This window comes from Chlamydotis macqueenii, chromosome 5, assembly GCF_036417535.1.
Source record: "Chlamydotis macqueenii isolate bChlMac1 chromosome 5, bChlMac1.mat, whole genome shotgun sequence".
NCBI classification, from domain to species: Eukaryota; Metazoa; Chordata; class Aves; order Otidiformes; family Otididae; genus Chlamydotis; species Chlamydotis macqueenii.
The window spans coordinates 58,002,606-58,018,276 of record NC_141560.1 but is presented as its reverse complement, the minus strand read 5'-3'; the positions used below and the strand labels follow the sequence as shown (position 1 = coordinate 58,018,276).

At 39.8% G+C, this 15,671-nt stretch overlaps 1 protein-coding gene across 1 annotated transcript in view; it reads left to right on the top strand.

Moving 5' to 3' along the window:
* The window catches only part of TRIM66 (tripartite motif containing 66), a 37,594-nt gene extending 25,071 nt beyond the window's left edge, over positions 1–12,523 (top strand). Inside the window, exons 9-17 of the mRNA XM_086747956.1 lie at positions 189–461; positions 689–917; positions 4,071–4,131; positions 4,831–5,005; positions 5,766–6,073; positions 7,560–7,683; positions 9,204–9,278; positions 10,886–11,038; positions 11,639–12,523. Of these exons, the coding sequence (XP_086604082.1) occupies positions 189–461; positions 689–917; positions 4,071–4,131; positions 4,831–5,005; positions 5,766–6,073; positions 7,560–7,683; positions 9,204–9,278; positions 10,886–11,038; positions 11,639–11,908 (1,668 nt within the window). The 3' untranslated portion in view covers positions 11,909–12,523. The remainder of the gene's footprint in view (positions 1–188; positions 462–688; positions 918–4,070; positions 4,132–4,830; positions 5,006–5,765; positions 6,074–7,559; positions 7,684–9,203; positions 9,279–10,885; positions 11,039–11,638) is intronic.
* Positions 12,524–15,671: the final 3,148 nt, after the last annotated feature.

The following is a 15,671-nucleotide window of genomic DNA, read 5'->3' as shown; positions in this document are numbered from 1 at the left end:
TTCATGGTGGAAAATCGAAAGCTTTTGGAAATGGTGTAAGATTACAATAGATACTTTCCAAATAGCTGTAACAAGGTATCTCATCCATTATAGAAAGGACAGTAGCATTTTGCTGCTGAAAAGCTTATTAACATTTTGAAGTTTTTTTCTTTTTTTTTTCCTTTTCTTTTTTTTTTTTTTTCTCCCAGCATTCAGCATTCTTAAGCACTGTGGGCTTTTCAAACGGTTTAGAAATGGAATTGCCTTCCACAAGGTTATCTAGCTTGGCCGATCCACAGATGCAAGGTGCAGCCACTGTAACACTTGGCCCATCCTTGAACACCCTTTGTGACTGTGATACTCCACCAGAGTCTGTATCCAGCTACAGCTTGGCATTGGGCAGACCTCCAAGTGACTTGAGCCCTGCGGCTACCGCTGGCCTCGCACCAGGTGATGCAGTCCAGAGCACCCCTAAGTGCAAGGTAGGATTTGCTGAAACTCCTCTATTGAAGGGAATCCACTTTCCTTGATAGCACATACTATTGTTAGTCAGTCAGTCAAAGGTAGCTATTTCAGTAAGTAAAGTTTTCCTTATCTGGTATTTGAAGACTGATTATAAATTATTTTCTCAAGATGGAAAGAAAGAAAACCAATAATAAAATTGTATTTCTCCCCCCCCCCCCCCCCCCCCCCCCCCCCCACCCTGAAGCTGGAAAATGAAGACTTCAATACTGTAGATCATCCTCTAGAAAACAGCTTAGCTACTGCTGGACAAGATGTGGTTAATGAATTAACTGTTTCTATGCAAAAAGTGCTGGAAGAACCTATTAATCTTTCAATCAAAAAATCTCAATATTGCACTTCTCCTTCTGAACTGCTTCGCAACACTTCTTTCCTGCCCATGAATGCCAGAATAAGACAACTTAGAAACAAAGAAGGTACTAGGTTTTTCATTATTTCATTTAGGTTTTGAGTCTGTCTTTCTTAGCACTGTGCATTGGAAGCATTGCAAAGCAGTGTGTTTATTCATGTGCTTACATATAAATGTGCTGTTCCAGCAAGCTTCCAATATTATCAGAGTACTTAATCCAATGGAAAAATGTGTTTGATCTCATTTGTGGAGGAAAGACATGGAAATGATATGCTTTTAATTTGTAACATCGTTCATCTATGAACCAGAAATGAGTGTGTCTGTGTGAAGAACCTGGAGTTTTAGTTTTCTTAGAAGTGCTCCTGTTAATGAAACCTGCAGTTATGACTATTGAAGAGCTAATTTGAAGAGTCTAACTCAAATTAAAAAAAAAAAATACTTCCAAAATGTAGCCCTCTGCTAAGTCCTTCACAGTAGCATAGCAAATTTTTGTTAGGTTAATATATTACACAGTATGTGCTTTTGCTTGGCTCTGTCTACTCTGGAACACTTCCTTCAGCCAAGGCCTATTTCTTCAGCCTTAATGGAGAATTAGACCTTACTTAACTCTTTTCATGGGCAAATTGCCAGCACCCTTGTGCTACACTGTAAACCCTCATTCCCGCAAACTCTAAAAGTCAATGGGACTATTCATGTAAGCGAGGGATTCCAGGATGAAGCTGTTATCCTGTGACTTACGCCAATATTTGGCTTCTTTTCTCTGTAAAAGATGAATTAATATGTCTATCTCTGTGCTGTATTTTTATTCAGAGAATTCTAATTGGTACAAAGGAGGCCTAGCTCACTCAGCCAAGGAAATATATTTGTTTTCTCTTACATGTACTATGCCAAATTGTGATAATTATGCCACGACCGTTTGTGTGAGTTGTAAGAACCAGGTGCACTCCTAAAAAGTTGTACCTCAGTCAGGCTTCAGTGTCTTTGAGAGGAGCAGCTTTGTTGTATCTGGTTTGGGTCCTGTGACCCTACACACAGAAAGCAGCCCCAATGTACAGAATTGCACTATCTATACAGATGCTACAAATTTGCTCTGTGCAATGCACAGGTCCCATTGAGCAAGAGGATGGAAAGACTAGAGTGTTGAATTTAATGCTGCTCCTTTTTCACAAGGAAGGATCAGGAGTGAGCAATTCCCATCCTGCTCTCATTGTTTAAAGGCATGCAGTGAGGGGAGACCAGAGGAGATACAGTCACTGTATGCAGTGTGCACCAGGGAGAGGGATTAACTCTATTGCAAACGCAAGGTTATCTTTGCTAGTGGCTCTCAGCAGGACTTACTGGCATCAGCAGTACTGTGCTGTCAAACACCACCACTTCTGGTATATATCTCCAATGACTCATAATTTTCTAAAATCTAAACATTTCAGCTTAATTTACAACAAAATACTTCTTATCCTAGCTCTAAGGGATGTGGTAATAATTGTACATAATTTCATCATTTTCCCTCTTATAGACACTTTTCTTCTTATAATGGCTTATGTAAACACCCTCCCTTCTCCTGCTCTTTCCTAGACTAAACAAATCGGATGTTTTCAGTCTCTCTGCATAGGTCAGAGTTGTGATTTTTTAAAACCATCTAATTCCTGCTGCGCTATTCTGGGTTCTTTGCAATTAAGGAGTGCTGCCCACAGCCAAACACAGTGCTGCAGCTGAGGCCTCTTGGGTGCCAGGCAGAGGCAGAGTATCAGCTTCCTGTGTTTTACATTCCTCACTGCTGGTAATACACTGCAGGATAGCACTTGCCTTTTTTGCAGCAGTAGCGTTACATGGTTGTCTTGCATTTATGGTCCACATTAACTCTACTGTAGAACTACTTTCTGCAGAATAGTTCCCTAATCAGTTATTTTCCTTTGTGATGCTTCATAAGCATAATACTTACTGATCTAGGAGGTTTGTTTTCTGTGATGTATTAAGATAATTTTTAATTGTAAACATTCTCCACAGTGTTTGCAACCCCTCTAGTTTGATGTTTTCCACAAATTTAGTAGATACTCTTACTTCATGAGCCAAGTTGCTGATGGAAATGTTGATTAATATTAGGAACTCAGCACCACTGGAACATCCTCTGGTCTGACCGCATGCAACAAGAGCTGCTCCTTCAGCTCAGTGTGCAATCAACTTTTAGTAATTCTATCCAGAGCTAGGACTACCACCATTCACCTGAGCAACAATCACAACTGAATAACACTGCAGGTGTGATGTGAAATCCATCTTTCCTTGTCAGTCTTGAGTGAATTGTGTTTCCTCTGGCTGGGAACAATAGAATATCTTAGAGGCACATTGCTTTCAAGCCATGGATTAAGTACCATTCACATGAGCTAGATTTTCTTTTAAAAAGCATGTTTTCCTGACACTGGTTTATCTTCAGATAGCCATGATATTTGGTTTGTTTTCTTGTTAGTATTATCCATGTCAAACTAATTCCTAACAAAAGAAGGAGTTACTATGAAATTTGTAAGTGAACTGGTATTTACGAGGGCATCCACTGCAACATTCATTTTTACCCCATCCCATCTCTCCAAAGTTGTTTTGTTACTCTTGTGTCTAGTATCAGTCAAGAGGTACAGTTACTTGCATGCTTATATCACAGATAGTTTTGAATTCATGTGTTTATACATTACATATGTTGGAGCATAGAAAGGAATCCTATCCTTTTGTCCCTCAGTGGCAGATGGGAGGCACAATTTCCTTCTTGTTTTCAAGTAATTAGAATTATCCAGAAGCTTCTTAGCATGGAGCGGGAGACCACAGAGACTTCCTGAACCTGGAGGGTTTGAACTTTGGTAGGTCTGTTTTTCTCAAGTAAAGGCTGTGTAGCAAAGAGGATTACCTATGTTGTTTCATGTATATGGATGAATGTGGCATGGCCATGTTCATATATAATTCCCTGGGAGTAACCATTTTGACAAAATATTTTGGAAATGCTCCTCATCTTCTGTAGAGAAGCTGTGGTTAAATGCAAAGAGAAAGACAAAGATTGTATCCCAGAATAGAAAATAGCATACGCATTTTCTATACATATAGAAGAAATTATTCCATGATTCACTTATGGTATCATATTAAACACCAGTCAGAAGTAAATGAATATTGAAGTGCTTTCTACTTTAATCTGACTCTGATATTATAAATATATTATTCATTTTCTTATCTTCTGTTCCAGATTCTAATAACTGTCAAAAGGAATATTTTGAAATGGATATGAAAAGCAATCAGAATGTCAGGTAACATCTTCTTTTATAGAGAAGCACTGGCCATGAAATTTTATGTGTGTATTTAGAAAATTTGTCATACTTAATAACAATGGAGAACTTAAAAAGAATGCAAGATTCCTTATAGATAATAATTCTGCAAGTTGTAAAGTTAAACTTTAAAACAACTATTTAAAAGAAGAGGTGACTTCATGTATTTCTGCTGTTCTGTGTAATTTTCCAGAATGAATAAATATTTGCAAACTTATCTCACTTAACCATTAGAAACTGTTTAGCCCCAATTAAACCTAAAAATATAATGGGAACAGGATTAACATTATCTCTTGTTTTCAACTACTGCTATAATAATATTTTAAAGTAAAGTTGATGATGTGCTATGTTCCTGCTTGAAGCCAGCCACACTGAAAAGTATCAAGTATGACTTAAATTGGAATAATTAAAACAAAAATATACATTAGTAATACATATTACTAACAAAAATGTAGTTAGTAATGGATTTACACATAGGACTAATTTAAAGTGATTGCATTCACATTTCTTAAAGAATCGACATGTGAAAAAACATTAAGATTTTCAGCGTTTGGCCAGCAGAGTCACAGTTACAGAGGAGAAGGAGCACAAAAAATATTACGTGGAAAGCGTTGAAACTGTGTAGGAAGGAGAATTTTGTGGAATATGGCTGAATTTAACTATGTGTCATTTTGATTGTAGAGCTGGCCCTAAAGAGCAGAAGATCCCCTATGTGCGACTGGAACGTCTAAAAGTATGTATATCAGAAGCGGGAGAGCTTCCAGTGTTTAAGCTCCAGCCACAGGACAATGAGCAGGAGGGCAATTTCCTCCTGATAATTGAATGTGGGAGCCGGTCTTCAAGTACGTCTATAAAGGTGAGCGGAATTTCCTTGAAGCTTTACCTCCTTTCTCCCCTTTATCCCACTGGCTTATACCCACTGTTTCTGGAAGCTAAACAAGTCTGTTGATTCATTTCACCCCCAGGACACTTCTGTGATGGGCTGGAGTAATAGAGAATGCAGCTTTTAGTTTGCTGTGTAGCTCTCTGATACTTCAGTTTCTGAGAAGTCTGTTTCTGAGATTGGATAGCTTAGTGTTTTTATATTCTAGCAAGCAACATGGCTTGTCTGTCTAGTTACAAATATAGGATAGATAGCTTAAAACTGACCTGAATGCATATTTGAGTGATAGGAACCAATTGCAGAAATCACAGAGTAAGAGATTTTTAAAAGCTTTGTATTCTGTTGCTTCACTGGAGTCTTGAGTGTGAATGTCTTTCCACAGAAGGAAATTTGAATTCCTGGTGGGAACCAAAAATTATTCTCTTTTGAGCTGTTTACTGTAAAATTTGCAAGTAAGATTGTGAAGTATCCTATTTCTATCATCTGTGATGTGAAATCTGTACAGCTCTCTGACAGTGCTATTACATTGTGGTATGTTGGAGAAATTACTTGATCAAGGCGGCCTGGCTAGCCAGTGGCAGCCATTTAGCTGAGTGTGGGCCTGTTGAACCCCAGTGCCCTCTCCAGTAGACTTCACTGCACAGAAGCCCTTTTGCCTGCAGAAACCCACTGCTGTTACATGCTTATATATGAAAATGAAGATGATATGATCCCAGATTTTTCTTCCTTCAAGATAAATAAAGATAGGCCACCTGAAGGACTGAAATCCAGAGAGGACAACTCAGAGGACAGAAAATTTCTCATAGCCCAGGTTGCAGGACAGACACAATCTCCTCCTATAGATACTCTGTCTGTTGATCAGAAGCTCAGCAACGGCATTTCCATCATGAAAAAATCTCCAGTTACTCAAGAAGGCAATCCAATTGAAAATGAGGATTTCTGTGCTGTGTGTCTTAATGGAGGAGAACTGTTGTGCTGTGATCACTGCCCCAAGGTCTTCCATCTCTCCTGCCATGTTCCAGCCCTGCTCAGCTTTCCAGTGTGAGTATGCATGACATTTCGGTAATGTGCTCAGTTTCTGTTCGCTGCTTTGGAGAAGAATATATCCTCAGGGACATATGTGTCAACCTTACACAAGTGCAAGGACTGCATCTCTCACTTGCCTTTTTTGTTACTTTTCCTGCAAAGGGAAGAATTGTCTTACACACTAGGAACTAGATGAATTATTAGCAAGAACTATTTCCAGCTATGCATGACATTTCTGCAGTTAGCTGGCCAGTACAACAAAGCAGGTGGCAGACCTGAGCTTTGAGAACATTCTCACAACTTACTGGAGAAAAATAAAATCCTAACTTTCATGTAACATCTGTGGCATAGACAGCTCTCCTATGCAAGAATAGCACAAGGAAAAGGCAATCAGTGAGTTCCTATTCAGTTTTCTAGACAGTTTAATGGGAAATTTAGGATTATTGGGGCCTTTTTGGAAATGTTTGAGATGTTGGTTTCCCTAAGACATGCATTACCTAGCAACTTGTCACAGATGAATTGTATGTGACAGAAAGACAGAATTAGGTACATGTCCACATACCAAACTTAAAAAGTGAGGCTGAATAAAGTCCATTACTGGTGGTGTATAATTCTGAATTCTGTTACAAATCATGACCAGATAGGACCAGAGGCTACTTCATTTGTGCCAAGCCCAAATAACTGTCTCAACTGACAAATACATGTTGTGAGATATTAGTTTGAAGATTCTGGTTTGTTCTTTCTGTTAAAAAAGCAGGAATTTCCATCTCTTGGCTTTTCACTCTTTTCTCTAATAGCTAAGTCATTATTAAACCTCTACTTTCAAAATAACGTGAAAACCCAGTTTTCCTTTTCAAATAAATCTCCCTTAACTGAAGTTCTGTGTTCATACTTCTTTAATACACCTTCATCTATACTTATTCAGGCCCTGATGTTGCAGAAGTTGCATTACTGACTTCATTAAATTTTCAAGAGGTTTCTGAAAATGGATCTCCTAGGAAGGACACATACGCAGAATTATCTCTATTTGGTTTGAGAACCTGTGTTCTAGCACACATTATGGCCTTTTCTGATAATGTTAATTTCTTAGATAAATGTCTCAATTATCGTATCAATTGATAAAAGCTATATTAATTATCACATGGATCTGGTTTTGTCTTATGACCCAAATGTTGGCTATTTTTCCTTAATACTTTTTTTTTTAAAACAGACTTGAATCAATGCAGCTTCACACACTGCTGGTATATGATTTCAAACACTTACTCTTTTGTCTTTTACTCTGTGACAGAAAAGGTACAATGAGTAGAATCTAAAATTATTACACTTCTAATTAGATTTAAATTTCTTGAAGAATATCTAGTAAAATGGCCTTCAGATTGCCTGCTATTGTAATACTAGTTAAGGATGAGACTTGCTTACAAATAAAGTGATTCCTGAGGTTTGTTATTTGACAAGGTTGCTGACAAAATTTGACACAAGTTTTTGGTTTCTTGTTTTGCAGGGGAGAATGGGTGTGCACACTTTGCCGTAATCCACTGAAGCCGGAGGTAGAATATGACTGTGAAAACACACGCTACAGTCACAGCTATAATCTACAATATGGCCTGGATGACTATGATCAGAAGGTGGCAATAACTATTTATTGTACTATGTAGAAAAGAACATATGATCTCAGCATGAGGCATTGCCTCTTCATTGGAAAGATGACTGTTTTGACTTGATCGCTACTAGAATGTTTCAGAGAGTAGTAAATACAACAAAAGCATTGTTAGTATTCAGTTATATCATTCTCTTCTATCTAGACATTGTTGTTCAATTTTAAAATGAATGACATGTTACAAAAAGATGAAACATGCAGATTTCCTTTTAACAGGGAAGGTGCACTCAGCAGCAGAACAAGCTTCCCTGAGTCAACTTTGCCTGGCTTTCTCCCACTGAATCTTTTTCCTTTAAGACCTGGCACATTCTCAGACATCTACTTAGGCCAGTTGCAATGACACTTTTGTGATGTAGACAGTTTTTGGCTTTCAGTTTGATTGAAATCATCATATGGCCTTCATATGTTCCATTAATTCGCTTGAAGATGACATTTATGCACTGTTAAGTCAGCCTAGATGAAAGCTTATCTCTTTACATCCCCATTACCAGTTTTGTCTACCAAATATTCCATGAAAAAATGGCTTTTCTTTAAGTCCACTTGGTACTCAGAATCCACAAGTTCCAAATAAATGTCCCATTTATATTGGTGACAGCTGCACAAGGAGGCCAAGTCCACATAGCTGAGTGCAGATGCTGAGCTGGCCTTGCACAAATAAAGACTAGAATAAGGCACTGGTCTAGTCTGGGCACCATAGATAAAGGCAACAGCAATGGTTCTTAGCGCACTGGGGTCCCTTGGCAAGGCCTATGAGCATAGCCACATCACTGCTCAAATTCATCCATGCTGTTTCCAGACCTAAGCTCCTGTGTCCATAAAGAGCTGAACATAATTTCTTGAGATTGATGTGATCCCTCTTTCTATTGGATCGGGTACAACTGGCCAGAAATAGTTGGGATTGGGGTCTTGATTAGTGAGGTTCTGTTTAGAAAATTTAGTTGATTAGAAATTCCATTGCTTGTGAGCAAACATGGTTTATAATGTTTTTGTGGTGCATTTTTTTTTGCATTACTGAAAAAAAAGACTGATATTACTATTTTGCAAGTTAATGATGATAAAATGGAACTGTTTTCATACAGTAGTACTAACTGCATAACTTACATCCATTTGTATGAAAGGATAAGAACAGTGTGAAATGTTTTCCATCCAAATGTCTCCACACTGCTGCAGCTGTTCTTTTAGTAAAGAGATAAGGAATAGATCTGGAGTGCAGAAAGGAAATAGTGATAGCAACGAATTCCCAAGAGTTTACAAAAATTTTTACATAATGTTTCTTTTCTTGCATTTCTTGACTATCTTCACTCTCAAAACTATAAAAATGCTATGAGATAAAACATCCCCCAGGTTAGAGTGAAGCGTGCCATTTTGCATTAGAAATGCACAAACTACATGAAAGCTTTCCTTGTTGTTAGTCTGATTGGTTAACTAAGGGCAAGAATGAAACTGCTTGTTTTGAATTAAAATGTATTTCAAATTTGGCTTCTACAGAAGTGTGAAAAGCTGGTGCTTTCCCTGTTCTGCAGTAGTATGAGCCTCCCATTCCATGAACCTGTCAGTCCCCTGGTAAGTATTGCACACGCATGGGTCAGAAAGAATCCAAAGAATAATTGCAAGTCATACCTCGCAAGTTTCTCCTTTGTCTTCTTGAAAGATACTAATTAGCTTTTTTGCTGAATAGTGTTGCTTCCTAGGGAAGGGTAGATGTTTCTCTCTTGCAAATGCTTTGAAGGTCTCAGGTCAGAGGTGGGTAAATGCTGGCCAATGTTTTCAGGTTTGGGTGCCAAGATGCTGGTAGGATACTAAAGGTATATAACGGGTTCCAGTGATTAAGAAAGTTGACTTGCTGCATACATGGAGAATGTTGTACTGCCACAAGAGAGATCTGTTTTAGAAAGAGCCCTGGACTTCCTCTTTTCTGGTGTTTTGGACAAAGGTGATAATGTGACTGTGTTCAAGGGAAGATGTAGAGACTGCTGTTTCATCCATGTACTCAACATTTGCAATGTTAACTGGCTACTTTAAGGAAAATGTAGATTCATGCTATTGTAGCAACAGAACACAATGTGAAACAAGTTGGAGGAAGAAAATGAGAAGTGAAAAAAAGGTTTTTTTTTTTGTGAAGGAATACTCTAAATAACAATATGTCCTGATTCTGGCTACCATAGAGTTAATTTTCACCTGAACCGGGAAAGGAACTGGAGCTGGTGGCACCTGTGGCTGGGGGACACAGCTGGGACAGTTTAGTAATTAGCCAACAGCTGGGATAGTTTACCTAAATTGGCTGTGACATGATGCTCAGTATATGCTGAGGGGCAGGTTCTTGCTACTTGGGAGGGAGCTGGGCATCGGGATTCACCATGAGCTATTGCACTGTATATTACGTGCTTAAGTATTTTCTGTTATTGGGTTTTTTTGTTTGTTTGTTTTCCATCTGTGTTTTCTTTTCCTCTGTTGTTCTCCTAAACACGAGTTTTGACTTCTTTTCTTTCACAATTCTTCTCCCAGTCCCACTGTGGGGGGGCTCTGAGCGGGGAGTAAGTGAGCAACTGTGTGGTATTTTAGCTGCTGAGTAGGGCTAAACCATGAAACAATATAAAAAACAGTCCACTTTATAAAGTTTGCAATGAACTTATGGAACACGTTACCAAGCAAGTAGGTTTTGACCCAGGAAGATTTAAGAAGTGGGATATCCTTGTAGCTGGTGCCCACAGAAAAAGACTCTTGTTGAACTTAAAAAAAGTGCATACTAGCGTATTTTTAGTCACTCTTGGCAGACTACTTCCCACAATATCAGCTGCCAGTATCTCAGCATGTTATTTTTATAACTGCTTGGGAAAAATCTTAGCTAATTGTCAATGTTACATATATTATTTATTATGGTTAAAATACAACATTTATATCTGGGGATAAACTTTACAAAGTGCAAACAACAGAGTAGTCACTGAAGTGTGCTGTTTTCAAGATCAATCTTGCAAGCAAATAGGTTTTTAATCAAACCAAAAAGCACCCAGGAATATGATGTGTGAGTGTAGGCACCAAAAGACTAGAGCTCTCTTCCTTGATGCAAGGAATCCTCTACAGTGACTTCTGTCCAAACTTGGATAGAAGTCACTGGAGAGGAAATGTATGTAACCCTTTCATTTAAAACTTATTTTTTATTCATATTGCAGGCTCGGCATTATTATCAGATCATCAAAAGGCCAATGGATTTGTCAATCATACGAAAAAAGCTACAAAAAAAGAACAAGTCCCACTATTCTGCACCTGAGGAACTTGTGACTGACGTGCGTCTCATGTTTTGGAACTGTGCAAAGTTCAATTATGTAGGTTTCTACATGGGTGGGGGGATACAAACCAGAGGGTTGCTCTTTCAAGCTGTCACACTGGTTGTAACTATTGGTTCCATTGACATCAGATATGGGATTGGGATAAACAGAAGTATTAATCAAGTTTACTCTTTGGAAAAGAGGTTTGTTTTTTTTTTTTTTTTTAGTGACAGAAATGGAGATATATATCAATCTGAGAATTTGAACTATGGATCTAAAATGAATGAAGGACATCTTAGGGGACAACTTTTTGGAATTATGCTGTTTGCTGTGAGAAGCCAGTCATAGCTACCAAAATAGCTGGGGAAAAATCAGATGCATAGAAATTCTTAAGCAATGATGACTTCTATTCTTTCTAGTTCACTGTACATGTCTTTTTCTTAGAGGTGCAGAAGCATGTTCCTTAATAGCAACATCTGGTTTTTATTTACATTGTAAATGCAGAGGGATTAATGGGCTGTAGAATGTGCACTGGAGACTAGTGCAGATGTAGCAGACAGATCCAAGGTGAGACATTAGGGTAGGGTAGGCATTTGGGTTTGATCCTTGATGATTTCTGTGTGCAGTAACACTGAATGGTTATTTATTCTCTTCCAGCCAGATTCAGAGGTTGCGGAGGCTGGACGATGCCTAGATGTATTCTTTGAGAGCAAACTGAAGGAGATTTATCCAGATAGGCTTTTTCCTTCAATGCAACCAGAAGACTCTGATTCAGAAGAAATGGAGAGTTGGAATAGTAAAATGATGCCTCAAGATTTTCAGTGGCCGTCATATGGACAGGAGTGCATTCAGCCTAAAAGAAGACGGCGCCATGCTGTAAGATTTCAAAAGCAAAAGAATTTGGTTGCTAAGTGGCCACCCTGCTAATTATGTTTACAGCTACTGGTGGGAAGTTTGACAGAGCTGTGTGGGAAAACTCTCAAGCTTCTATCACAGAGATGTGATCAGTTCTACAATTTTATGTCAAGATCCTCTGAGTGGAATAAAGTGTCAATTGTGTCTGAATGTGTGAGCATGAACAAATGAAATCTCTCAGGCCACACAGTTACATTCCTAGCAGAACTCTGTCAAGATTTTAAAAGCGACTAAGTCCTCTAGCTATTCACTATTTGTTTCCTTTGTATGCAGGAAAGTGAGAAAACTAAAAGAGTGATGTTTCAGCCAGCTAACAGCCTTCCTCAGGAATGACCTCCTCAAGATATGAGATTTGCTGTGAGGAATCCAGCAGCATAACTGACAGAGTTAAGGTGTGTGGGACGGAAGCAAAGCACTCAGGCCGTTTATTTAAACTCTCCTAATCTTCTGACCATATGCCTTATTTCTAGATCTTGTAGATAGATAACAGATCCAAAGTGTTTGAATCTGTCAATATTCAATCTGTTAAATCATGTATATGTTTTACAGTGTTTACACTGAAGTACTAGTGTTTTGGTGATAGATAATGATGATTACTAATAAAAGTAATATGCTAATAATATCTAATACTGCAGTACTGTTTTATAATCTGTTCAACATGACATCTCTGTTTTATAGAGCACAGGCAACCATGTAATAATCTTGCAACCTCAGTGTGAATATTGGCCATGCTTTGTGATAAATACAATATGTAGTCATAAAAGCTGTAATCCTGTTGTCTTATTCAATGATTTTTCTGGGAGATTGACTGCCCAAGGCGTATGAGATACAGTCTAATGTGATTATCTGATTAGCTGTTTCTTTTGAAGCGGAGCTTTTTCATTAAATCATGAAAGAATGAGTGCTAATAGTGTTAATACTGGGGCTCAGTGTGAATTGTTTCTGAATGTATACTGGATGCTCTGTTTGCAGGGAATGATTCTTCTGGTACCTAATTCGTACTTAGTAAAGCAGTGTGGGATTTCTTGGGTCTCTTTGGGTAGCATTTTTATACAACCCAAGCCAGTTGTTTTTTGTTAAAGCACATATTGGAATTCAGTAAATTTAACTATAAAGCAAATTACATGTTTATAAAAGTGACTGTAAAATAACGTCATATACTCCTGTTTTTCTCTCTGCTTATTTGTTGTAGTTATGATTACCAGCCGTGCTAGAAGATGATAATGTGTATATGTAGAAGCTCAAACAGAATGAAAGGATGTAGTTGTTTTTTGTTTTGTTTTGTTTTCTAAATTCCACAATATATTGGCAGACGACCAAGGGCTGGAAGAGCAATTTTAGAATTTAGTTGAACAAAAGGGTAGCACGTAATTGTAAAGCCTGAAGGGTAGGATAGGTAACAAGACGTGACACCTGATCAGAGAATGATGGTTTGTAAGCTACTTCCCATCTCTTCCAGAAGCAGGTGAGCCAGATCTTTGCATGGGAAATGCTTTCTTTGTGTGTGTGAGTGGCATCTTCCTCCTTAGCGCTCTGCCCAGCACTATAAAGCTGGGCTCTCAGATGGCTCTGAGAGAGAAGGGTTGTTGCAGATCTCAAACATGGATCAAATTCATTTTAATTAGGTTCCTGTAAGTAAAGATTGTATTTTCAGCATAGCTTTATATGGGGTATTTGGTCTGGTAACCATGTATGTTATTTTAAATAACACTTTAAAGTAAAGGTTTCTATATGAAATCATAAGGTGTGAATGTTATACTGTACTATCTGACTTACTGTTTACCATTAACTTGGTAGTGAGCTAATGTTTTCTTTTATTTGAAGAAATGAAAATCTGGATATTACAAGCTGACTGGAAAACTGTGAGATGAAGGGACAGCCTTTACATTTTCTATAGGTGAATTCCTATTTGTTTGCTTTCTGTCAAACTCCTGTTCTCAAAACAGTGAGTGTCTTGCCACAGGGAAATGAGTTCAGGTTTGTAACTGAATTAATCACCCTTATTTGTGCTACAGGTATCACCTTTTCTCAGGTGGTAATTAATTCCTCCACCAAAGACCTATCTTTTGCCATTAATAGCACAAAAATTATATGCTATATAGCCTTCATCGAGAGGCAAAGGTAGAAATGAAAGAGACTATTGGAGGAGCCGACAAGGAGGGGTGCCGTGCTCGACTTGTGCTCACCAACAGGGAGGGACTGGTGGGGGATGTGAAACTGAAGGACAGCCTTGGCTGCAGCGACCACGACACGGTGGAGTTCAAGATCCACAGGGCAGCGAGGAAACTACATGGCAAGCTCTCTGCCCTAGACTTCAAGAAGGCGGACTTTGGCCTCTTCAAGGAGGCAAAGTGCCATGGGAGGCAGCCCTAGAGGGAAGAGGTGCCCAGGAAAGTTGGTCCACATTCAAGAAGCACCTCCTCCAAGCTCAGCAGAGGTGCATCCCGACGAAGAACAAGTTGGGCAAAAAGGCCACGAGGCCTGCGTGGATGAGGAAGGAGCTCCTGGACCAACTGAAAGTGAAGAAGAAAGCCTATAGAGGGTGGAAGTGGAGTCAGGTAGCCTGGGAGGACTACAAAGAGGCTGTGCGAGTGGCCAGGGATCAGGGGAGGAAGGCTAAAGCCCTGACGGAACTGAATCTGGCCAGGGATATAAAAAGCAACAAGAAAAGCCTCTATAGGTATGTAGGGGACAAAAGAAAGTCCAAGGAGAATGTAGGCCCCCTCCGGAAGGGAACTGGTGTCCTAGTTACCCTGGACATGGAGAAGGCTGAGGTACTCAATGACTTTTTTGCCTCAGTCTTCACCGATAAGGGCTCTTGTCTCACCACTCAAGCTGTGGAAGGCGCAAGCAGGGACTGTGAGAATGAAGAACTGCCCACTGGACTCAAAGAGCAGGTTCGGGATCATCTGAGGAACTTAAAGGTGCACAAGTCCATGGGACCTGACGAGATCCATGCGCGGGTCCTGAGGGAACTGGTGGATGAAGTTGCCAAGCCACTGGCCATCATATTTGAGAAGTCATGGCGGTCTGGTGAGATCCCCAATGACTGGAAGAGAGGGAACATAACCCCCATTTTTAAAAAGGGGAACAAGGAAGACCCAGGTAACTACAGGCCGGTCAGCCTCACTTCTGTGCCTGGCAAGGTCATGGAGCAGATTCTCCTGGAAACCATGCTAAGGCACATGGAGAGCAAGGAGGTGGTTGGTGACAGCAAACATGGCTTCACCAAGGGCAGATCGTGCCTGACCAATTTGGTGGCCTTCTATGACGGGGTGACAGCATCGGTGGACAAGGGATGAGCAACGGATATCATCTACCTGGACTTGTGCAAAGCTTTTGACACTGTCCCACACGATATCCTTCTCTCTAAACTAGAGAGACATGGGTTTGATGGACGGCCACTTGGTGGATAAGGAGTTGGCTGGATGGCCACACTCAGAGAGTGGTGGTCAACGGCTCGATGCCCAAGTGGAGACTGGTCACGAGTGGCGCCCCTCAGGGGTCTGTGTTGGGCCTGGCCCTGTTCAACATCTTTGTTGGTGACATGGACAGTGGGATAGAGTGCACCCTCAGCAAGTTCACCGATGACACCAAGTTGTGTGGTGCCATCGACACACTGGAAGGGAGAGATGCCATCCAGAGGAACCTTGACAAGCTGGAGAGGTGGGCCTGTGCAAACCTCATGAAGTTCAACCAGGCCAAGTGCAAGGTCCTGCACCTGGGTCATGGCAATCCCAGGCACAAATACAGGCTGGGCGGAGAATGGATTGAG